Source organism: Scyliorhinus canicula, chromosome 21, assembly GCF_902713615.1.
Source record: "Scyliorhinus canicula chromosome 21, sScyCan1.1, whole genome shotgun sequence".
In the NCBI taxonomy this organism is placed as follows: Eukaryota; Metazoa; Chordata; class Chondrichthyes; order Carcharhiniformes; family Scyliorhinidae; genus Scyliorhinus; species Scyliorhinus canicula.
Genome location: NC_052166.1, coordinates 67,892,731 through 67,915,993, shown reverse-complemented (window position 1 = coordinate 67,915,993; position 23,263 = coordinate 67,892,731). Strand labels below are relative to the sequence as shown.

Here is a 23,263-nt window from a genome sequence, read left to right as displayed (position 1 = left end):
TCAAATGTGAGCCTTGACGAGGAGTGTGAGCAGGACATTGAACTCTGTGGGGCATCTCAGTCAGATCCTGGGCTCGCCCAACATTCACACACAGTTGCCAGCCAGCCACTGTCACCAGATCATAGCAGCAGCAGAACCTCTGCTGATTCAGAGACGGTAATGCCAGTACCCTGTTAGTCCCCTGTGTGTTCTCACTGGCATTAGAAGCCGTCAGCTCTGGGGTGGTGAGCTGGGCAAATTGTTGAGGCTCCAGGAATGATTGTATGAAAATTGGCTTTCCTATGAAATCTGGTACTTAACTGACAGTATTCATTAACACTTCAGAAAATTGGGGCCAAATTAATTATTGCACACAGATCTCAAATGCCAGAGATTTCACCAACTTTATTTTTTTATTTGTAAGTAGAAATGTTAAATGATATTGCGACTGTGACTAAGTGGGTAATTTGATACCGAACGGACTGTGAACTCTGGCCACATCAAACCATCGGGTACGGGGAGACCTGTTTGTGTCTCGGGGCAAAGCCCAAGGACACGCATCTTCCCCATTCCCCCGTGATCCTGTCATTCACTAGTGTTGGCTCATTGATTTTGCAACTGCCGAGCTCCACCCGACCAATCACCTGTCCTGGATGGGGAATTTGGCCCCCCCGTTGATGTGACTTCACCTCACAGTTGGTGCGCGAAGGGAGAGGCTTCATTCGATTGGTGTGTAACAGTCAGTGTCGTATCCAACAGCCAAATCTAGCCGGGTGGTCTGAATTATCACCCCCGCCCCCCGACAGGATTGGTCAGGTTTCCCACAGGGTTTGGATTATAATTCACACTGAACTCTCTTCATAGGAAGGACTCGTACTGGGATTTGTGTAACATACAAACTCATGATTTATATACAATGCTGATTTTTTATTTTGATTTCACTGACTTTTTATGAGAAATAAATAATTTTTAAGACCTCTGGATGTTGGTCGGCAGTAACCTATGCAGCCCACTTGACGTGTCTGATCTCAGTTACAACACTCAGTCTCTACAAGGCAAGAATGTCTGCCTTTGCAAACTGCAAAAACATCTCACGTTTAATTCTGAGGAGAATCCAGACCAGGCCGGGCGCACTCCTGTCAGGTGACAAAGACTAAAAGCGAGGCATTAGTACAACTAAAATTTATATAACCAGACATTACAGATTTGTGCACTGACCCAGAACGATCACAGTCCAGGAGCAGGTGAACTGTAGCAGCATCGCAAAGTAAACACATCCAATCATTTCTAAGAAGTTTCATCCCTCCACGTTTATATGAAGTAAATCAGACCGTGTCAGTCCCACACCCCATCCCTCCTCTACCCGGTCTATTTACACACAATTACATCTCCACTAAACAAGCAGCTCACAAACAGCTACAAAACACCAGGAACTGGACGTGTAGCGTTTCTGTTCTCAGTCAGGGAAGGGGAGCGAGCACTGCTCACCGGAACAGCCTGTAAATCCGGGGCAGGCGGCCATCCTTGCTGGTCAGCGCCTGCTGGATGTGCTCGTACGTCGGCAAATCACTGAGGTCTCCCAGCGCGGCCACAGCGGGCTTGCTGCGTAACATTTTTGCCGTGACTCTCTTGATATCGTCTCCGGTTACCCTCCCTGCAATCACAATGGGTCACTGTTAGTTTAGTGTGTTGTCTTTTTCCAGGTTGAGCTGCATGTGTGCTGGGCATCGTTGCTTTTCCTTCCACGTGGTCCCAATTAAGATGGAAACTGTGGCCGGTCAGGTAGGGCTCCTTCCCCTGTAACAGAGACTCTTAACTAGGTCAGGTCAACTCAGAGGAAGGATATCAAGGTCCCGGCGAGGGGGGGGGGGGGGGGGGGAGAGATTTACGGGAGCGTTCCAGGAATGAGAAACTACAGTTAATGTGGAGAGAGCAGAGAAGCTGAGATTGTTTTCCTGCGAGCAGAGAAGGTGAAGAGATTTACTGCGGGAGTCAAAATTGAGGGAACTGAATAGAGCAAATAATAAGTAACTGTTTTGCATGGCAGGAGGGTCAGTAACTAGAAGGACACACATTATAAGTGACTGGCAGGGCAGCATGATGTTGCAGTGGTTAGCCCTGCTGCCTCACGGTGCTGAGGTCCCGGGTTCGAATCCCGGCTCTGGGTCAGTGTCCGTGTGGAGTTTGCACATTCCCCCCGTCTGCATGGGTCTCACCCCCACAACCCAAAGATGTGCAGGGTAGGTGGATTGGCCATGCTAAATTGCCCCTTAATTGGAAAAAATAAATTGGGTACTCTAAATTTATTTATTTATTTTTTAAAAAGTGACTGGCAAAAGAAGCAGGCAGGGAGATGAGGAGAGCCGGTTTATCCAGTGAGTTATTGTGATAGGGATTGCACTGCCTGGATGGAAGAAGACTCGAGGAGAAAGATGGCAGGGCTTAGAGGAAACAGGCAAAGCAGTGAGACTAATTGGATAGCTCTTGTGAAAGAGGGGCTCAATGGACTCCTGTGCTACAGGATTGTGTGAGAATGTGTTACAGGCAGTAAAAGACTGAATGATGAATGTGCAGACAGAGTAGTTCCTCAATAACTCCTACTCACCAATCATTGTGCAGAGCTCCTGTGGGAGTTTGCGAGTTCCAGTTGCCAGCACCTGCCGTCCCACATCCTCAAATATAACTGGCCGAGACTCCAGGTTCATCATCAGCATCGACTTCAGCTGCGTCTTTGCTCGTTCCAGCTCCATCTGAGAATAAGCAAACAGCATTGGCCTCCATGTCCATCAATAACACCCATCCTCCACTCCCCATCAAACACTCCCAACACAGGTACAGCACGGGGTTAGATACAGAGTTAAGCTCCCTCTACACTGTCCCCATCAAACACTCCCAGGACAGGTAGAGCACGGGGTTAGATACAGAGTAAAGCTCCCTCTACACTGTCCCCATAAAACACTCCCAGGACAGGTACAGCACGGGGTTAGATACAGAGTAAAGCTCCCTCTACACTGTCCCCATCAAACACTCCCAGGACAGGTACAGCACGGGGTTAGATACAGAGTAAAGCTCCCTCTACACTGTCCCCATCAAACACTCCCAGGACAGGTACAGCACGTGGTTAGATACAGAGTAAAGCTTCCTCTACACTGTCCCCATCAAACACTCCCAGGACAGGTACAGCGCGGGGTTAGATAAAGAGTAAAGCTCCCTCTACACTGTCCCCATCAAACACTCCCAGGACAGGTACAGCACGGGGTTAGATAGAGTAAAGCTCCCTCTATACTGTCCCCATCAAACACTCCCAGAGCAGGTACAGCACGGGGTTAGATACAGAGTAAAGCTCCCTCTATACTGTCCCCATCAATCACTCCCAGGACAGGTACAGCACGGGGTTAGATACAGAGTAAAGTTCCCTCTACACTGTCCCCATCAAAAACTCCCAGGACAGGTACAGCACAGGGTTAGATACAGAGTAAAGATTCCTCTAGATTGACACTGACATTAGCAGCAGTAAGCTCCAGACCTGTGGATTTGCAGATGTGGCCTCAGTTTAAAACCTCTTCAGAAAGACGGCTCCTCTAACAGAGCAGCACTGGAATGTACAGATTGTGATTATGTTTCAGGAGCGTGGCCTGAATCCACAGAGGGCTGACTCTGAGGTGATTAAGCGGCACTGACCAGGGCAGAGAAAAGGTGCCATAATGTTCCAGGCGCTCACACTGCACCAAGTGTTACACCACTTTCAGTCACTACCAATTGGAATGTGTGTTACGGTGGAGCTGATTCTGCCTGTCTGTCTGTATCTGCCCCTCTGTCTGACTAACATGGCTGTATAAAGTATTGGTTCCATGGCGTGATTTCCCAGTGAAATCCATGCACTCACCTCTCCCACCGAGCCAGTCATTGAAATGAATTCTCGAGTGATAATTTCCACCATCTCCCTGACCTACGAGATGAGACAAGATAATCGGGGTGAGCAACTGAGCTGCAAATCAGGGAGGACTTAACATTTATGCCCAGCGGGACTATACGGTACCGCACTGCAGTCAGCTTCTGAAAGGCATCACGTTGATAGAGGATTGCGTACCTGTCTGGGATCCGCACTGGCGTGTATACACAGGAGCCCACTGTCCTCATAGCTGTGGTGATAGGCTGTGGCATTGTACATCCAGTGGTGTCTGAATAACGGAGAGGACTGTTCAGCGTGAGGTTTATAACCAGAACAAGATAAACACTAGCATTTCAATGGATTGGAAATCGTGAAGTCTGTTCCTCTCCCTATTCAATTCCGTGTCAGCAATGGGCAGAATTTTGTGGATTCGAGCCCCACTCCACAGACTGGACCCCGGAATCCTGGCTGACACTCCCGGCAGAGTACCGAGGGAAAGCTGCACTGTCGGACGTGCTGTCTTTCAGATCATCTGTGTCCAAGATGGACATAAAAAGATTCCATAACCACTATTGCACACGGCAGCAGGAGTGTTCTTCCTGGTGACCTGAAGCCAAGATTTATTCTTCAGTCAACAAAATAAAAACAGATGATCCAGCCGTTATCACCTTCCATCCTGTAGGATCTTGCTGTGTCTAAAGTAGCTGCTCCATTTCCAACAATGCAAGGGTCTGCCCTGCAAAGAACTACCCCATTGGCTATAAAGCAATTTGGAGCATCCAGAGGTGGTGAAAGGCCCAACAGAAACGGGAGCCTTTCTGTCTCTTTTCAAATTAATTTTGCTTTAAATGTTTTGCAAAGACAGCCGGGAACCTGGCCAAAGCCAGTTTTATTTATTTATATATTTACCTTAGCCGTGGCTGCTGCTGGTTAGATTCCAGTGTAAAGCAGCCTCCTATTAGTGATCTCTCTCCACTGCACTCGACACCTTCCACGTCAGAGGTAACCTGGTACCAGCTCCATGCCCAGTGAGGTGTCTGCAGGAGGCAGGGGGAAGGATGACCACCGTTGCCGCTCCTCGCCTGGGCTAGGGGCATTTCTGCCAGTGGATACAATCCTGAGGACAGCAACGCACTCCCTCAAAGTGAGACAAAGCCCTGACGTCACCATTCCCACTCCAGCAGATCGCCCGCCCCCCCCCCCCCCCCCCCCCCCCCCCGTTCTGTTCAGTCCCCCATATCCACTCTCCTCCCAACTACATATTGGTACCGAGTTCAGCCACCGATCCCCGGAGCTCAGCTCCATGATCCAGACTGTAAGGTAGAGCAGGACCAACCTGTTCCAGCTCCATGTTCCAGACTGTAAGGTAGAGCAGGACCAACCTGTTCAAGACGTTGAGGTACAGCCTGGTGAACATGCCCTTCCCTGGGCCCCCGGCTGAGAAAGAGCCCCCGCCGCCCATCATCATGTTAAGTACGGCAAAGGGGATGAAATCGTCCTCCTGTAACCAATAAAAGTATTTCAGTCACTCAAACTTCACAGAGCCCCAACCCCACATATCCCACACAACACAGAGGGAGCTTTGCTCTGTATCTAACCCCATGCTGTACCTGTCCTGGGGGTGTTTGATGGGACAGTGTAGAGGGAGCTTTACTCTGTATCTAACCCCATGCTGTACCTGTCCTGGGAGTGTTTGATGGGAACAGTGTAGAGGGAGCTTTACTCTGTATCTAACCCCGTGCTGTACCTGTCCTGGGAGTGTTTGATGGGGACAGTGTAGAGGGAGCTTTACTCTGTATCTAACCCCATGCTGTACCTGTCCTGGGAGTGTTTGATGGGAACAGTGTAGAGGGAGCTTTACTCTGTATCTAACCCCGTGCTGTACCTGTCCTGGGAGTGTTTGATGGGACAGTGTAGAGGGAGCTTTACTCTGTATCTAACCCCGTGCTGTACCTGTCCAGGTATCTGCTGCTCTTGTCCCTCTATATGGCAGTGGTTGTGGCTTTGGATGATACCGTCGAAGGAACCTTGGTGCACACGGCTGCCACTGGGCGTCAGTCGTGGAGGGACTGAAGGTTTAAGGTGGTAGACAGGCTACCAATAAAGAGGGGCTGCTTTGTCCTGGATGGCGTTGAGCTTCTTGAGTGTTGTTGGAGCTGCGTTCATCCAGGCAAGTGGAGAGTATTCCATCACACCCCAGACTTGTGCCTTGTAGATGGTGGTCTGGGTTTGGAGGTGAGTTACTCACCGCGGGATTCCCAGCCTCTGACCTGCTCTTGTAGCCACAGTATTTGTATGCCTGGGTCCAGTTCAGTTTCCCGTCTGTCAAGGGGCAATGGTTAGATCCTCACTTGTTGGGAGCTGGTCATTACCGGTCACTTATTCGGTGCAAAGGTTACTTGCCACTTGTCAGCCCAAACCTGAACATTGTCCAGGACTTGCTGCATTTGAACAGGGATTGCTCGAGTGACTGAGGAGTCGCGAATGGATCTGTATATTGTGCAGTCATCAGCGAACATTCTCACATCTGACCTTATGCTGGAAGGAAGGTTTTTGGTGAAGGTGGTTCGGCCTTGGAACTGAGGAACTGGTTGGTTTAGGTTGGTGAGGGACATGGGGTTGGTTTAGCACAGGGCTAAATAGCTGGCTTTAAAAACAGACCCAGGCAGGCCAGCAGCACGGTCCAATTCCTGTACCAGCCTCCCAGAACAGGTGCTGGAATGTGGCGACTATCGGCTTTTCACAGTAACTTTATTTGAAGCCTACTTGAAGGAGGTGTCTTCTTCCATCACTTTACTGATGATCAAGAGTAGACTGATGGGGTGGTATTTGATCAGGTTGGATTTGACCTGCTTTTAAAGACTGCCCTGTTTGACAGAGACAGTGTGGACGGAGCTCTTTGTTCCTCTCTCCCTGCTGAGCTGCCCGTCTGATGGAATCTCCGTGAAATGTGGAAAGGTTTGAAAGCACATTTCCCTGTTTGGGTATACTATTGCACTGCTCCACTCATTTAACAAGCTGCAGACCCCTCTAAACACAGGGCAGTCACTTGCAGTCTAGCAAACCATGCTCCTTCTGTCAGACACACTTTCAATCCAACAACTAACTTCTGAAATCCCATCAGGCTAATTCCTCTCCCCCCGCACTTCATTGTTCTTCCTCCGTCCTGGGTTAGATTCCGTGGATTCTGGCTGCTCCCTGCAGCCTATTCCTCGGTGAGCTCTGACCAGACGACTATTTGACTGTGGGAGTACATCCTGACCTTGTTGTCACCTGGTGTGCAGATTTATACTTCCCAACAAGTGTCAAAAACACAGCCGGGAGTCCACACCTTACCTCGGGAACGGAGTCAGGTTCCCGGGCTGTGTTTGTCACTGGCAAGGCCACATTTATCCCTCATCTCTGGTTACTCGGAGTCGGTGAGTCCCTTTGAACCGCTTGTTAGTGGGTTTGATACAAACCGAGTGATTACTTCAGAGTCAACCACATTGCAGTGGCACTGGAGTCACATATAATCCTGGACTGGGTAAATACTGCACCTTCCCTTCCTATAGGGACATCCACAATCACAGAATTCTTACCACACTACAAGTCATTTGGGCCATCGGCTCAGTGCTAGTTCGCTGAATGATGAGCAATTTACATAGTGCCATTCCCCACCACAGTTAGATTATGTTTAGATTTCTCAGGTGTACCAAGGTACAGTGAAAAGTATTGTTCTGCATACAGTCCAGACAGATCATTCCATACATGATAAATACACAATGTAAATACATAGACACAGACATCAGCTGAAGCTCACCGAGTGTAGTACTACTCAGTAGAGAAGATGTGTGGGGAGATCAGATCAGTCCATAAGGGGGTCATTCAGGAGTCTGGTAACAGCGGGGAAGAAACTGTTTTTGAGTCTGTTTGTGCGTGTTCTCAGAGTTTTGTATCTCCTGCCCGATGGAAGAAGTTGGAAGAGTGAGTAACCCGGGTGGGAGGGGTCTTTGATTATAATGCCCGCTTTCCCCAGGCAGCGGGAGGTGTAGACAGAGTCAATGGATGGGAGGCAGGTTTGTGTGTGGACTGGGCGGTGTTCACGACTCTGTAGTTTCTTACGGCCTTGGGCCGAGCAGTTGCCATACCAGGCTGTGACGCAGCCAGATAGGATGCTTTCTCTGGTGCATCTGTAAAATTTGCTAAAACTCAATGCGGACATGCCAAATTTCCTTAATTTCCTGAGGACACATAGGCTCTGTTGGTCGTAGCATCGACGTGGGTGGACCAGGACACGTTGTTGGTGATATGCACATCCAGGAATTGGAAGCTGTCAACCATCTCCACCTCGGCACCACTGGTGCAGACAGGGGTGTGTGCGATACTTTCCTTCTTGAAGTCAATGACCAGCTGCTTAGTTTTGCTGATGTTGGGGGGAAGATTATTGTCGTTACACCATGCCACTAAGTTCTCTATTTCCCTCCTGTGAGATCTGACCCACTCCAGTCGTTTCATCAGCAAACTTGTAGATGAAGTTGGAGCTGAATTTTGCCACACAGTCGTGCGTGTACAGGGAGTATAGTAGGGGGTTAAGTACGCAGCCTTCGAGGATCCAGTTGCAGGGTGAGGAGCCAAGTCCTAGGCTTTGGAGATTCGATATGAGCTTGGCTGGGATTATGGTGTTGAAGGTGATTCTGTAGTCAATAAATAGGAGTCTGACGTAGGAATCCTTGTTGTCGAGATGCTCGAGGGATGAGTGTAGGGCCAGGGCGATGGCATCTGCTGTGGACCGGTTGCGCCAGTATGCGAATTGCATTGGATCAAGGAATTCTGGGAGTATGGAGGTGATGTGTCCCATGACTAACCTCTCGAAGCACTTCATAATGATCGAGGTCAATGCCACCGGATGGGAGTTATTGAGGCACGTTGCCTGGTTCTTCTTTGGCACTGTGTATGATGGGTGTTCCTCTGGAGGTGGTCTTCTTGACATCCCCCCACCTTCTCCCCACATTCTTCCTTTTAGGATAAGTTTAATTCCCTTGAATGCTTCAATTGAGCCCTAATCCTCCACCACAGCCTAGAGCAGAGCCTCCAAAACCCAACCACTTTTCCTCATATCACTCTCGCTTCTTTTCTACTTATTTTCAATCTGCCCCCTCTCATTCCCTATCCTTTCATCCAGGGGACCATATTCTCCCAGTCTACTCATCCCTCGGGATTTTACACACCTCGATCAAACCTCCTCTCAACCTCCTCTTCTCCTATCTGCCAGCAGCACACAGTGACTAGTCGGTATTTTAATGACAAACTCACAGCTTCATTGTCCCTCTTACTGACCCGGGAGTTTTATTTCCAGAATTAAACTGAATTCCAATTCCACGCTGCCGTGTTTGGATTAATTCTCTCCGGATTATTATCACCCCGCACTCCCCGATACAATCAATAATTGGAAGCAATTGGTGTGATTGTAAAAGGTACTCACCAGGAAGGAGCAGCTTTCTAATCCAATCATGATGTGTGTGAGCTCCGGAATGGGAGTGGGCCCCAGGCTGACGTCAGTCATGTCTTTCTCCACCTGGGGAATCAGAGATACTGTGGGTTGTGTTGCCGAGACCCTCTCCAACCCTGCCTCCCCCTCCCCAAAACAGGAAGCTGGTCAGGCTAGTCCAGACAGTCAGTGTCACCCACATGATCCCTCCGATTGTTCACCGGGGGAGAGGGTAAAAATACATCAATAGGATGGGAATACAGGGATACGGACCCCGGAAGTGTAGAAGATTTTAGTTTAGACGGGCAGCATGGTTGGCACGGGCTTGGAGGGCCGAAGGGCCTGTTCCTGTGCTGTACTTTCTTTGTTCTTTTGTTCTAAGGAAAAAGGATGGACCCCACCACCCTCAACCCCCAGATTTACCCCCCACTCACCCCAGTAGCCCCGAACCCCATCACTTCATTCTCCACCGGTAGAACCCCACACCCCGATAGTATAGTAGTCTCGCCCCAACCCCCCCGCCCCTCAATCCCACCGAGCGAAGGAGGGTGACAGGTAACAGACAGAGAGCGCGGATCCTGCACAGGTGTGGGCTGCCCTCTGTCTCCACCTAGTGTCCACTCAGTGCGGCTGCTGCAGGGTCGTCTCCAGGCAGGAAGTCACCCCAGGGTTTATTTTTATGGAAATATAAAATCAGAAGTTACAGCACAGGAGGCGGCCATTCGGCCCACTGTGTGTTTGCTGGCTCCTTTCAAAGGCAGTTCCCCCAATCCCACACCTTCACCCCACAAGCTCTGTATTTTATTTCCAGATCATAATCCCATTCCCGGTTGAATTCCCCTGGGGATTGATCCCTGCAGTGATGGGCTGTGCCTCACCTTCACGATTCCTCCGGTGTACTGGGAGAGAGACCGGTCCACATCAGTGGGCGTTCCTGGCCCCCAGACTGGGGTCACCCCTGTCAGGCATTGAAGAGAGAGAGAGAGAGAGTGAGGTTGATCCGTGTAACCAAAAGGTTCAACAAACCCCCCCTGACCCCTGACCTCAGCACAGTGTCAGTCAGGGCTCAGTGGGAAGCAGTTATCTTTGCGTCTGCCAATTGTGGGTTTAACCCACAATCTGGACATTTGAGCCCAAATTCCAGATCAACACCATTATGTGCAGCAGCAAGGGAGTGCTGCACTGTCAGAGGGTCAGTACTGAGGGAGTGCCGCACTGTCAGAGGGTCAGTACTGAGGGAGTGCCGCACTGTCAGAGGGTCAGTACTGAGGGAGTGCCGCACTGTCAGAGCGTCAGTACTGAGGGAGTGCCGCACTGTCAGAGGGTCAGTACTGAGGGAGTGCTGCACTGTCAGAGGGTCAGTACTGAGGGAGTGCCGCACTGTCAGAGGGTCAGTACTGAGGGAGTGCCGCACTGTCAGAGGGTCAGTACTGAGGGAGTGCCGCACTGTCAGAGGGTCAGTACTGAGGGAGTGCCGCACTGTCAGAGGGTCAGTACTGAGGGAGTGCTGCACTGTCAGAGGGTCAGTACTGAGGGAGTGCCGCACTGTCAGAGGGTCAGTACTGAGGGAGTGCCGCACTGTCAGAGGGTCAGTACTGAGGGAGTGCCGCACTGTCAGAGGGTCAGTACTGAGGGAGTGCTGCACTGTCAGAGGGTCAGTACTGAGGGAGCGCTGCACTGTCAGTGGGTCAGTACTGAGGGAGTGCCGCACTGTCAGAGGGTCAGTACTGAGGGAGTGCCGCACTGTCAGACGGTCAGTACCGAGGGAGTGCTGCACTGTCAGAGGGTCAGTACTGAGGGAGTGCCGCACTGTCAGAGGGTCAGTACTGAGGGAGTGCCGCACTGTCAGAGGGTCAGTACTGAGGGAGTGCCGCACTGTCAGAGGGTCAGTACTGAGGGAGTGCCGCACTGTCAGAGGGTCAGTACTGAGGGAGTGCCGCACTGTCAGAGGGTCAGTACTGAGGGAGTGCCGCACTGTCAGAGGGTCAGTACTGAGGGAGTGCCGCACTGTCAGACGGTCAGTACTGAGGGAGTGCTGCACTGTCAGAGGGTCAGTACTCAGGGAGTGTCGCACTGTCAGAGGGTCAGTACTGAGGGAGTGCAGCACTGTCAGAGGGTCAGTACTGAGGGAGTGCTGCATTGTCAGAGGGTCAATACTGAGGGAGTGCTGCACTGTCAGAGGGTCAGTACTGAGGGAATGCTGCACTGTCAGAGGGTCAGTACTGAGGGAGTGCCGCACTGTCAGAGGGTCAGTGCTGAGGGAGTGCTTAACAGAGGGTCAGTGTCAGCACTGAGGGAGCGCCGCACTGTTGGGAGATACCGTCTTTTAGGAAAGGTGTTTGACGGAGGCTCTGTCTTCTCTCTGGGGCACTTGTTGAACAGCGGTTTATAAAAACTGTGATTGTTCTTTTTTGAGCAGAGAGGCATTTCAACATCATGAAGAGTTCTGATCGAATAAAACTGTTCCCACTGTCAGGGGGTCAGTAACTGCTTTAAAGTAATTGGCAAAGGAGCCGCAGAGGAGATGCAGGAAATGTTGTTATAGACGAGTTAGGAGCATCTGGAGTGTGCTCCGAGAGGGTGTTGGAGGCGGTAATGTGACACCTGCCAGGGTACAGAGACTAATTGGGTAACTCTGGAGCTAGCACAGGCACGATGGTCTGAATGGTCTCTTGCTGTCGGGCTGGACAAGTCAGTTTGATATTTGGGACTAACCTTGTGAATCTGCTTCATTATGGGAGTGGATACAGAGACAATGAAAGTAGTGGTGTGTTTAACACAGGCCCTCGTACCCAGAAGGTATCTGTTTGCGTATTCCACCAGCTGCTCATGATCCACTCCGACTCCAGCCAGCACCAACCTGTCCGGAGTGTAGTAATTCCGCAGGAACGAATGAAGCAACTTTTGATCAATCTTCTCCACGTTCTCGGCAGGGCTGAACCTGGGCAGGCCCACAGTGTTGTCCCGATAAGCTGCCTGATGGAGAGAGAGCAAACCTTCACCTCGGCACCAACCCCAGTCCGCACTGTGTCCTGGCTCTCTCACTTTCCTCACGCCTCTCCAACCCACCCACATCTCAAAAGATACACCCCCTGCCTGGGGAGGGGCCTGGAATACAGAGATCTCGTTATACTCCAGCCACAGTGCTGAGTCTTGGCACTGCTCCTCAGGAACAATACGGATGGGCTCAGTTCACACAGACCAGGCCAGTCTTCCCTCAAGTGTAGGAGAATAAAGGGTGATCTAATCAAGTTGTTTTATGATTAAGGGATTCGACAAGGTGAATATTTCCTCTGGTGGGGGGGAAATCTCGGACAAGGGGCAGGACCAGGAATTTGTAGCAGTTCGTTCAGAGTGATTTCAGGAAGCACACCTTCACAAAGAGGGCAGTGGAAATCTGTAACTCCCTCCCGTGAAACTCTGGGGGAAGGGAGGTGGAGGGTTAAATTAAGAATTTTCAAACTGAGGGGTAGATCTTTTGGGGTAAGGGTTGAAGGGATACGGAACCATGGTGAGTAGATGGAGTTAAAATACAGATCAGCAATTATTCAATTAAATGGCAAATCGGCTCACGTCAAGGGACTTTATTGTCTCCTGTTTTCGACTGAATCTTGTTCAGGTTCACTCCCACAAGTGTCCCCCAACACCAACCCTTGCCCACAACCCCATAACTCTTCCAGACTCCCAACCTCGCTAAAACCTATTGTGTGTGTCAGATCGCATGCAGTGACTGCTGACTGTCTATTTAACCAGGGCGAAGGCAACGTGCTATCCTGGAGCTTGGCATTAAGCAGTCCACACACACTTTGCATCGTGGGATTTGGTCACTCACAGTAACCCGGGCTAATCTCACCTGTCCTAACACAGGGCACTGTGTCAGTCAGTAACAATGCCATGGCTCAGGGCTGGTTCTCTCACCTCACAGAAAAATTATCCAGAATGCTTTAACGATCCTTCACTGAATATCCTCACAGCAACTGCTCCCCAACCTCAGCACTTCATCCAGGCTCAAACATTGAATGACAAGCGAGTGCTGCACTGTCAGAGGGTCAGTACTGAGGGAGTGCCGCACTGTCAGAGGGTCAGTACTGAGGGAGTGCTGCACTGTCAGAGGGTCAGTACTGAGGGAGTGCCGCACTGTCAGAGGGTCAGTACTGAGGGAGTGCCGCACTGTCAGAGGGTCAGTACTGAGGGAGTGCTGCACTGTCAGAGGGTCAGTACTGAGGGAGCTCCGCACTGTCCAGAGGGTCAGTACTGAGGGAGTGCTGCACTGTCAGAGGGTCAGTACTGAGGGAGTGCTGCACTGTCAGAGGGTCAGTACTGAGAGGGCAGCACGGTGGCCTAGTGGGTTAGCACAACCACCTCACGGCGCTGAGGTCCCAGGTTCGATCCCGGCTCTGGGTCACTGTCCGTGTGGAATTTGCACATTCTCCCCGTGTCTGCGTGGGTTTCGCCCCCACAACCCAAAAATGTGCAGAGTAGGTGGATTGGCCACGCTAAATTGCCCCTTAATAGGAAAAAATAATTGGGTAATCTAAATTTAAAAAAAAAAGTACTGAGGGAGTGCTGCACTGTCAGAGGGTCAGTACTGAGGGAGTGCTGCACTGTCAGAGGGTCAGTACTGAGGGAGTGCTGCGCTGTCAGAGGGTCAGTACTGAGGGAGTGCCGCACTGTCAGAGGGTCAGTACTGAGGGAGTGCCGCACTGTCAGAGGGTCAGTACTGAGGGAGTGCCGCACTGTCAGAGGGTCAGTACTGAGGGAGTGCTGCACTGTCAGAGGGTCAGTACTGAGGGAGTGCCGCACTGTCAGAGGGTCAGTACTGAGGGAGTGCCGCACTGTCAGAGGGTCAGTACTGAGGGAGTGCTGCACTGTCAGAGGGTCAGTACTGAGGGAGCTCCGCACTGTCAGAGGGTCAGTACTGAGGGAGTGCTGCACTGTCAAGAGGGTCAGTACTGAGGGAGTGCTGCACTGTCAGAGGGTCAGTACTGAGAGGGCAGCACGGTGGCCTAGTGGTTAGCACAACCACCTCACGGCGCTGAGGTCCCAGGTTCGATCCCGGCTCTGGGTCACTGTCCGTGTGGAATTTGCACATTCTCCCCGTGTCTGCGTGGGTTTCGCCCCCACAACCCAAAAATGTGCAGAGTAGGTGGATTGGCCACGCTAAATTGCCCCTTAATAGAAAAAATAATTGGGTAATCTAAATTTAAAAAAAAAAGTACTGAGGGAGTGCTGCACTGTCAGAGGGTCAGTACTGAGGGAGTGCCGCACTGTCGGAGGGTCCGTCCTTTGAAGGAGGTGTTAAATCAGGGTCCGTCTGCTCTCTCAGGTAATGTAAAGGACTGCGGGACCATTATTTTGAAGAACAGGAGAGTTCTCACCTGCCCAAAAGTTACCCCTGAAACAACTCGAGTTACAAACAAAATCATCTGGTTTTGATAACAGGACTGGAAGCATTTGGGCAGCACGGTAGCATAGTGGTTAGCACAATTGCTTCACAGCTCCAGGGTCCCGGGTTCGATTCCCGGCTTGGGTCACTGTCTGTGCGGAGTCTGCACGTTTTCCCCGTGTCTGCGTGGGTTTCCTCCGGGTGCTCCGGTTTCCTCCCACAGTCCAAAGATGTGCAGGTTAGGTGGATTGGCCAAGATAAATTGCCCTTAGTGTCTAAACATGTTGGGTGGGGTTACTGGGTTATGGGGATAGGGTGGAGGTGTGGGACCTTGAGTAGGGTGCTCTTTCCAAGAGCTGGTGCAGACTCGATGGGCCGAATGGCCTCCTTCTGCACTGTAAATTCGATGGTTCTGCCTTGTACAGAAATTACTGCCAGGCTTCTCCGTGACAATGAAGAGTACGCTTCAGAAACTACTTCATGGAGTGTGCTTTGGGGCATCTGTGGGATGTGAAAGGTGTTACAAGAATGCAATTATTCCTTTCTTTGTGGTGCTCCCCCACATCCTGGGATCAGAAGGAATCGGAGAGGATGCCAGATCTTGCAGCCTCTCCCCCGCTGCTCCAATTAAGTCTCATTTATATTTAAGGGGTCTCATTGTTTAAGATTTGGCCAGTGGTACATTTGAAAAGTGACATTACCGCGTGAATCATCTCGGTCAGCAGGGGCTCGGGATCGGGTCTCATCTGGAGGTCCTCCAGCTCGAAGCTGACAGACAGACGGGTCATCTCCAGCTCCTCGTCTGCGGAAAAGAAATGGACAGAATCCGTCAGTTGTCTGAGCGCCGGAGACAATGACTGCCCAGCCAGAGCGAATCCCACAATACAGAGCAAATTCAAACTGCACCCACCACTGAACCAGGCACAGCTCTGCCCGCCTGACCTCACCCCCGACAGCGGCCCTACTCCAGGTACCAAACCTCACCGAGGTATGGATAGTAAATCAGTCAGTTAGAGGAGGGACGTGGTCTGAGCAGAGGGCGTGGGAGCCATGGTGCAGAGGGGCATGACTGACCCCGAGCGACAAAAGAGACTTTGGGATGAAAGAGGGATCAGAATGTTGAGATGGCCATTCAGCCCGGATGCCTGTGCGGTGAATTTGATTGCTGCTCAAAGAGGCTGCTCTTGACGTGGAAACCAATCAGCTGCTTTTGGGATGCTGCCTGTGGTGTATGCCAGTGCGAACAGGGATTAGGGATCAACACCAAGGGATGATTTTATCTTCCCTGACTCAGGCCCAGTTAGAAGTGACCTCTGACATTCCCGACTGCTCTGTCACTCTGTGGGAGGAACTCTGAGTCAGGCGGTTGTGGATTCAAATCCCAATTCAGAAACTTGAGCCCTTAGTCCGGGCTGACACTCACAATGCTGCACTGTCAGAGGGTCAGTACTGAGGGAGTGCTGCACTGTCAGAGCGTCAGTACTGAGGGAGTGCTGCACTGTCAGAGGGTCAGTACTGAGGGAGTGCTGCACTGTCAGAGGGTCAGTACTGAGGGAGTGCTGCACTGTCAGAGGGTCAGTACTGAGGGAGTGCTGCACTGTCAGAGGGTCAGTACTGAGGGAGTGCCGCACTGTCAGAGGGTCAGTACTGAGGGAGTGCTGCACTGTCAGAGCGTCAGTACTGAGGGAGTGCCGCACTGTCAGAGGGTCAGTACTGAGGGAGTGCCGCACTGTCAGAGGGTCAGTACTGAGGGAGTACTGCACTGTCAGAGGGTCAGTACTGAGGGAGTGCCGCACTGTCAGAGGGTCAGTACTGAGGGAGTGCCGCACTGTCAGAGGGTCAGTACTGAGGGAGTGCTGCACTGTCAGAGGGTCAGTACTGAGGGAGTGCCGCACTGTCAGAGGGTCAGTACTGAGGGAGTGCCGCACTGTCAGAGGGTCAGTACTGAGGGAGTGCCGCACTGTCAGAGGGTCAGTGCTGAGGGAGTGCCGCACTGTCAGAGGGTCAGTACTGAGGGAGTGCCGCACTGTCAGAGGGTCAGTACTGAGGGAGTGCCGCACTGTCAGAGGGTCAGTGCTGAGGGAGTGCTGCACTGTCAGAGCGTCAGTACTGAGGGAGTGCCGCACTGTCAGACGGGTCAGTACTGAGGGAGTGCTGCACTGTCAGAGGGTCAGTACTGAGGGAGTGCCGCACTGTCAGAGGGTCAGTACTGAGGGAGTGCCGCACTGTCAGAGGGTCAGTACTGAGGGAGTGCCGCACTGTCAGAGGGTCAGTACTGAGGGAGTGCGGCACTGTCAGAGGGTCAGTACTGAGGGAGTGCCGCACTGTCAGAGGGTCAGTACTGAGGGAGTGCTGCACTGTCAGAGGGTCAGTACTGAGGGAGTGCTGCACTGTCAGAGGGTCAGTACTGAGGGAGTGCCGCACTGTCAGAGGGTCAGTACTGAGGGAGTGCCGCACTGTCAGAGGGTCAGTACTGAGGGAGTGCCGCACTGTCAGAGGGTCAGTACTGAGGGAGTGCTGCACTGTCAGAGGGTCAGTACTGAGGGAGTGCCGCACTGTCAGAGGGTCAGTACTGAGGGAGTGCTGCACTGTCAGAGGGTCAGTACTGAGGGAGTGCTGCACTGTCAGAGGGTCAGTACTGAGGGAGTGCTGCACTGTCAGAGGGTCAGTACTGAGGGAGCGCCGCACTGCCAGAGGGTCAGTACTGAGGGAGTGCCGCACTGTCAGAGGGTCAGTACTGAGGGAGTGCCGAGATTGTATGGCACAGTGTGGTGAGGCAGGGGTGAGCCATGTCTCTGTGAAACAAGGCACACAGCAGTCCCTCACTTCCCTCTGAGAGGTAAGTCTAGCATTAAGCTAGTCCAAAAACATTAAGCAGCCATTGAACATTGGCCAACAACGGTTTTCTCTTAACCAACCCCATCAGCTCCTCTGATAGGACCTCTGGGAGGCAGGATTTCATGCGTCTAACCAAGACCTTCACTGAGAACTTTGTATCCGCGTTCAATAATAAAATGGGACAGTACGACCCACACTCCATCAGATCTTTACCCAGCGCGGCGCTGAGGACCCGGGTCGAATCACGGCCCTGGTACACTGTCCAGTGGAGTTTACACATTCTCTGTGTCTGCGTGGGTTTCGCCCCCACAACCCAAAGATGTGGAGGGTAGGCCACGCTAAATTGCCCCTTCATTGGAAAAAAAGAATTGGATACTTTAAGAAAATATCTTTATCCTTCTTTAAGATTAAGGAGATCGATGCCTGTGCCAATGTGGCCGGCAACTTCCCAAGGGTCGGAGAATCCTCAAACATCTCAAGCAGCACAGGGGCCAACAACCCAGAAAACCTCTTTTAAAATTCAATGGGGAAGCCACCTGGCCCCAGTGCCTTCCCCGATTGTATCAGATCCATAACCTCCTCCAAAGCCAGAGGAAATTCCAATTCTTCCCTTTTCTCCTGTTCCACCATCGGAATAAGCAAACCATCCAAATACTCTCACATTGAGAATCCCATCCTCCAGGGGCTCCGACTCGTAACGGTTACAATAAAACACCTCAAACACCTTGACCGGGACAGGGACCACTCTACCCCCTGTGCCCCTAACTTTCACAATTATTAAACAGGCCGCCTATCACTCACCTAGTGCGCCAACAAGCGACTATCCTTTTCCCCACGCTCATAAAAAGCCCCTTTCGAACCTCGGAGGAGGCGCACCACCCTATCCATTGACAGCAGCCCAAACCCCAACTGTAGCATGTTCCTCCCAGCCAATAACTCCAGAGTCTGATTGACCGAATGTTGACCATCCATCTCCAACATGGTATCTACCTCCCTCTTTTCCACCCTTTCACTCTTCTCCTTGTCTGCCTTAAAAGAGATGATCTCCCCTCTAACAATCACCGTCGACACCTCCTACAACGTGGAAGGCAAAATTTCATCACTCCTGTTAATTCTCAGATACTCCTCAATGGCGGAGGAAACCCTCTCGCAGAAGCCCATATCCACCGGCAGTGAAGTATCAAACCTCCTCCTGGGGGGGGGGGGTCACTATCGCTGCGTACCTCGCCCCCACCACCCCCGGTAGCAGGTACCTGGCTGCTGCAAAGAAATCCATCCTGGAATAGACCTGGTGAACCTGAGAGAAGAATGAAAAATCCTCCACCCCCTGGATATAGAAACCTCCACGGGTCAGCCCCCCCCCCCCCCCCCCCCCCCCGGGCTGCATTAAGGCCAGCAGTGCCACTGCCATCCCACACGGCTTCGGCCTCAACATGTCCAATCACAAATCCAATAAGCAGCTAAGATCCCCCACCGTGATTAACTGGTGCGTATCCAACCCCGGGATCAATGACAACAACTTATTAATAAAAGCTGCGTCGTCCCAATATGGGGCGTAAACATTGACCAGCCCCACCGGCTAACAACCCACTAACCACCACGTACCTCCCATTCTGATCTGGCAAATCCTTCGCTGCCGAAAATCTTCGCTGCCACCCAGGCTCACTATCAAGCCCCAAATGAAACACCTGCCCCCCCCCCCCCCCCCCCAAAACCTTATCAAATCTCTAGCTCACAAATGAGTCTCCTGCAAAAGCACCGCATCAGCCTTCAAAGTCCTACGGTGCGCAAGCACCCTCGATCTCTTTACTGTGACACTCAGCTCCCTCACATTCCATGAGCAGCCTGATTGGGGAACGGGGTTCGCTTATCCCCCTTACCAGACTCAGCCATTCCTGCCTTGTGAGGTGGTCCAGTAACCCTACGAGGGAGAGGACCCTACCAGGCTCACCCAAGATAGCTGCCAAATCCCCCAACACAACAGGACAAAGAAAAGTCCCCAGTCAACGTCAGAAGACCAACTCCATCCCTTCCCACCCAAATAACCAACCAAACCCCAACCAAGCTCTCGTACATACCCCCCACCAAACCCCAACCAAGCTCTCATACATACCCCCCTCCAAACCCTAACCAAGCTCTCATACATACCCCCACCAAACCCCAACCAAGCTCTCGTACATACCCCCCACCAAACCCCAACCAAGCTCTCATACATACCCCCCTCCAAACCCTAACCAAGCTCTCATACATACCCCCACCAAACCCCAACCAAGCTCTCGTACATACCCCCCACCAAACCCCAACCAAGCTCTCATACATACCCCCTCCAAACCCTAACCAAGCTCTCATACATACCCCCCCACCAAACCCCAACCAAGCTCTCATACATACCCCCTCCAAACCCCAACCAAGCTCTCATACATACCCCCCACCAAACCCCAACCAAGCTCTCGTACATACTCCCCACCAAACCCCAACCAAGCTCTCATACATACCCCCCACCAAACCCCAACCAAGCTCTCATACATACCCCCCACCAAACCCCAACCAAGCTCTCGTACATACCCCCCACCAAACCCCAACCACCCAATAACCCCAACAGACAGACCTAATAACCCCCCCTCCCCCCCCGCACTGTATGAGCTGCAGATAACCCAATCCATTTGCTTCAGTTTTCATTTATAAATTTAGAGTACCTAATTATTTTTTTCCAATTAAGGGGCAATTTAGCATGGCCAACCCACCGACCCTGCACATCTTTGGGTTGTGGGGGTGAAACCCACGCAGACACGGGGAGAATGTGAAAACTCCACACGGACAGTGGCCCAGAGCCGGGATCGAACCCGGACATCGACGCCGTGAGGCAACAGTGCTAACCACTGTTCCCTCCCGCACCCCCCCCCATGCTTCAGTTGACTAACTATTCCAGCTATGTGATGGCCCCCACACGGAGAACCATTCATAACCCCAAAATTCTGAATCACCAATCCAGCCTCCGCCCGATCTAAACCGACTTTATTAAATCTAAAAGAAAGTAACATGAAAAATGCGCAAAACCCAGCCCACCAATCCCCAAAATACAATTCAGCTGGTAACGTTACTAAATGGCCCGATCAACACCCCTTCAACCATTGACAATAAGAAAAAACAATCAACAGAAACCCCAAAATACCCACACCCACCTTCGAACAAACATCCCTCAACCCCGTACAAAATACACCACAATTATTTCAACCCCAGTCCATTTCTTTAGACAAAAGCCTCAGCTCCCTCTGGAGTCTCGAAGTTGTGGTCCTTATTTTCATAGGCCAGCCAGAAGCGCATGGGCTAAACCACGCCAAACCGGACTTTGTTACGGTGCAGAGGCCTTATTGAAAGCTGTACTCCTCCTGGCCAGCTGTCCTCCAACATACTGGTGGATCCTCAGCTCGCCGCCATCCCATCTGTTACTCCAATGCTCCTCCGTCCACCGCAAAACTCTTTCTTTATTGTACGAGGTGGCTCCCATCACGGGGCCTTGTTGTCGGCCACCACTGTTGCCAGCCCCACCTCCAGAGAAGCGATCTGGTCGCTCTACCTCGACAGACCAACCCCTACCTCCTGCAGCTCTGCACCCTGCTGCTTTACCACCTCGTCCAGGGCCCATCGAATTGAGGAACCTCGATCACCTCCTCATTGTCTCCCAAGGCCTCTCGACACAGTTTCTGCAGTCCCACAGCTAAGATTTCAACGGTTAGTGGGGTGGCTCCTGCACTGCAATCACCTCCACCATTTTCTTCTCCACCAAGGCGCTCAAAGCCTCCACTTTGAAGCTGTTTCTTTTGTTTTCTGTTGCCTAGTTGAGTGCCGATTCCGCTTCCTGTGGGATACTTAAACCATCGGCTTCAAAAGGTGTCGGCTCCCATTTCCATCGTCGGCCGGGCAATAAGAGTTTAAACCGCGATCTCCGATGGGAGCCCCCACATGTGACTGCTCCGTGACATGCCGCAACAGAAGTCAAACTCGCGGTTCACAAATTCCGCAGGATTGAGATTCTGTAAATCCGGTGTACTATAAACCCACGGCATTGAATTTTATAGACTGCACTCCTCAAGAGATTCCTATCGCTCCACCACTGGCGGCAGTGCCTTTAGCTGCCTGGGCCCCAAGCTCTGCAATTCGCTCCCTAACCCTCTCCCCCCTCCTTCAAATCTCCCTCTTTGACCAAGGGTTGGGCCACCTGTCCCAATATCCTGTCCTGTGGCCCAGTGTCAAAACCCGTCTACAAGGGCCTTTGTACACTTCATGTGAAAAGGTGCTACATGAATGCGAGCAGTTGGTGTTCTTCACCGCACAGATGAACCATTTTCCTGCCATGAGCACAGGTCTCAGGAATAACAGCTGCCCAGCAGGACAGCCACCAATATTGCCCAAGGTTCCATCACCTAATTTCCCCACCACCAATCATCCTGCCCACCCCCCCCCCCCCCCCCCCCCCCCCTCTGTCATTGGCCACCCAACCCCCTGCACCATTCAGCGTTATCCTGAATGGATGGGGTAGTACCTCAAACTACCGCCCCCTCAACCCCGGTCCTAATCTCCAACAGTTTTATCAATAAATAAATAAAGAATTTAAGGATTTTACAATGTTTTAATGCTCCTATTGATGTTCTGCCGGGCGTTCCCCTCAGCTGTGTCCTGGAAATTAACCTTTAATTCCTGGAGATTCCAGGAGAGGTTGGCATCTGCTTTCTAAGCTGGCAAGAGGAAAAATCAGCCCCTCCCTCCCTCTCCAGTCTAAACATAGCTCCAGACCATCCATACAACAGGGGCTGGTTTAGCTCACAGGGCTAAATCGCTGGCTTTTAAAGCAAACCAAGCAGCACGGTTCGATTCCCGTACCAGCCTCCCCGGACAGGCGCCGGAATGTGGTGACTAGGGGCTTTTCACAGTGACTTCACTGAAGCCTACTCGTGACAATAAGCCATTTTCATTTCATTTCATTTTCATTTCCATAGACCAGGAATAATCCCAATCCCAGACTCTGAGTGAGACGACAGGAATTCAGACTCCCGTTCACACAATGTACAACGTTACTCAGGAACATAAGAACTCGGAGCTGGGGTCGGCCATTCAGCCCCTCGATCCCGCTCCGCCATGGAATACGATCATGGCTCATCTCCTCTCAGCCTCAACTCCACTTTCCTGCCCGTCCTCCATAACCCTTTAACCCATTCTCCATTAAAAATCTGTCCATCCACTTCCTTAAATCTACTCAAAGTCCCGGCATCCACCCCACTCTGGGGTAGTGAATAATTCCACAACCCTTTGGGAGAAGTAATTTCTCCGCATCTCTGTTTTAAACATGCTCCCCCTTATCCTGAAACTATGGCCTCTCGTTCCAATTACCCCACAAGAGGAAGCAGCCGCTCTACGTCTATTTTATCATCTTGTATACCTCAATCAAATTTCCTCTCATTCTTCTAAACTCAGACATAGAATTTACAGTGCAGAAGGAGGCCATTCGGCCCACCGAGTCTGCACCGGCTCCTGGAAAGAGCACCCTACCCAAGGTTAACAACTCCACCCTATCCCCATAACCCAGTAACCCCACCCAACACTAAGGGCAATTTTGGACACTAAGGGCAATTTATCACGGCCAATCCACCTAACCTGCACATCTTTGGACTGTGGGAGGAAACCGGAGCACCCGGAGGAA

At 51.6% G+C, this 23,263-nt stretch overlaps 1 protein-coding gene across 2 annotated transcripts in view; it reads right to left on the bottom strand.

The window, feature by feature from the left end:
* Window positions 1–364: 364 nt before the first annotated feature.
* pmpca (peptidase, mitochondrial processing subunit alpha) overlaps window positions 365–23,263 on the bottom strand; it is a 30,950-nt gene continuing 8,051 nt past the window's right edge. For both annotated transcript variants that reach the window (XM_038781834.1, XM_038781835.1), the window contains exons 6-14: window positions 15,429–15,529; window positions 12,134–12,317; window positions 10,220–10,299; window positions 9,336–9,428; window positions 5,254–5,372; window positions 4,070–4,160; window positions 3,866–3,928; window positions 2,585–2,729; window positions 365–1,633 (exon numbers count right to left, since the gene is read on the bottom strand). In XM_038781834.1, the coding sequence (XP_038637762.1) occupies window positions 1,464–1,633; window positions 2,585–2,729; window positions 3,866–3,928; window positions 4,070–4,160; window positions 5,254–5,372; window positions 9,336–9,428; window positions 10,220–10,299; window positions 12,134–12,317; window positions 15,429–15,529 (1,046 nt within the window). In that variant the 3' untranslated portion in view covers window positions 365–1,463. The remainder of the gene's footprint in view (window positions 1,634–2,584; window positions 2,730–3,865; window positions 3,929–4,069; window positions 4,161–5,253; window positions 5,373–9,335; window positions 9,429–10,219; window positions 10,300–12,133; window positions 12,318–15,428; window positions 15,530–23,263) is intronic.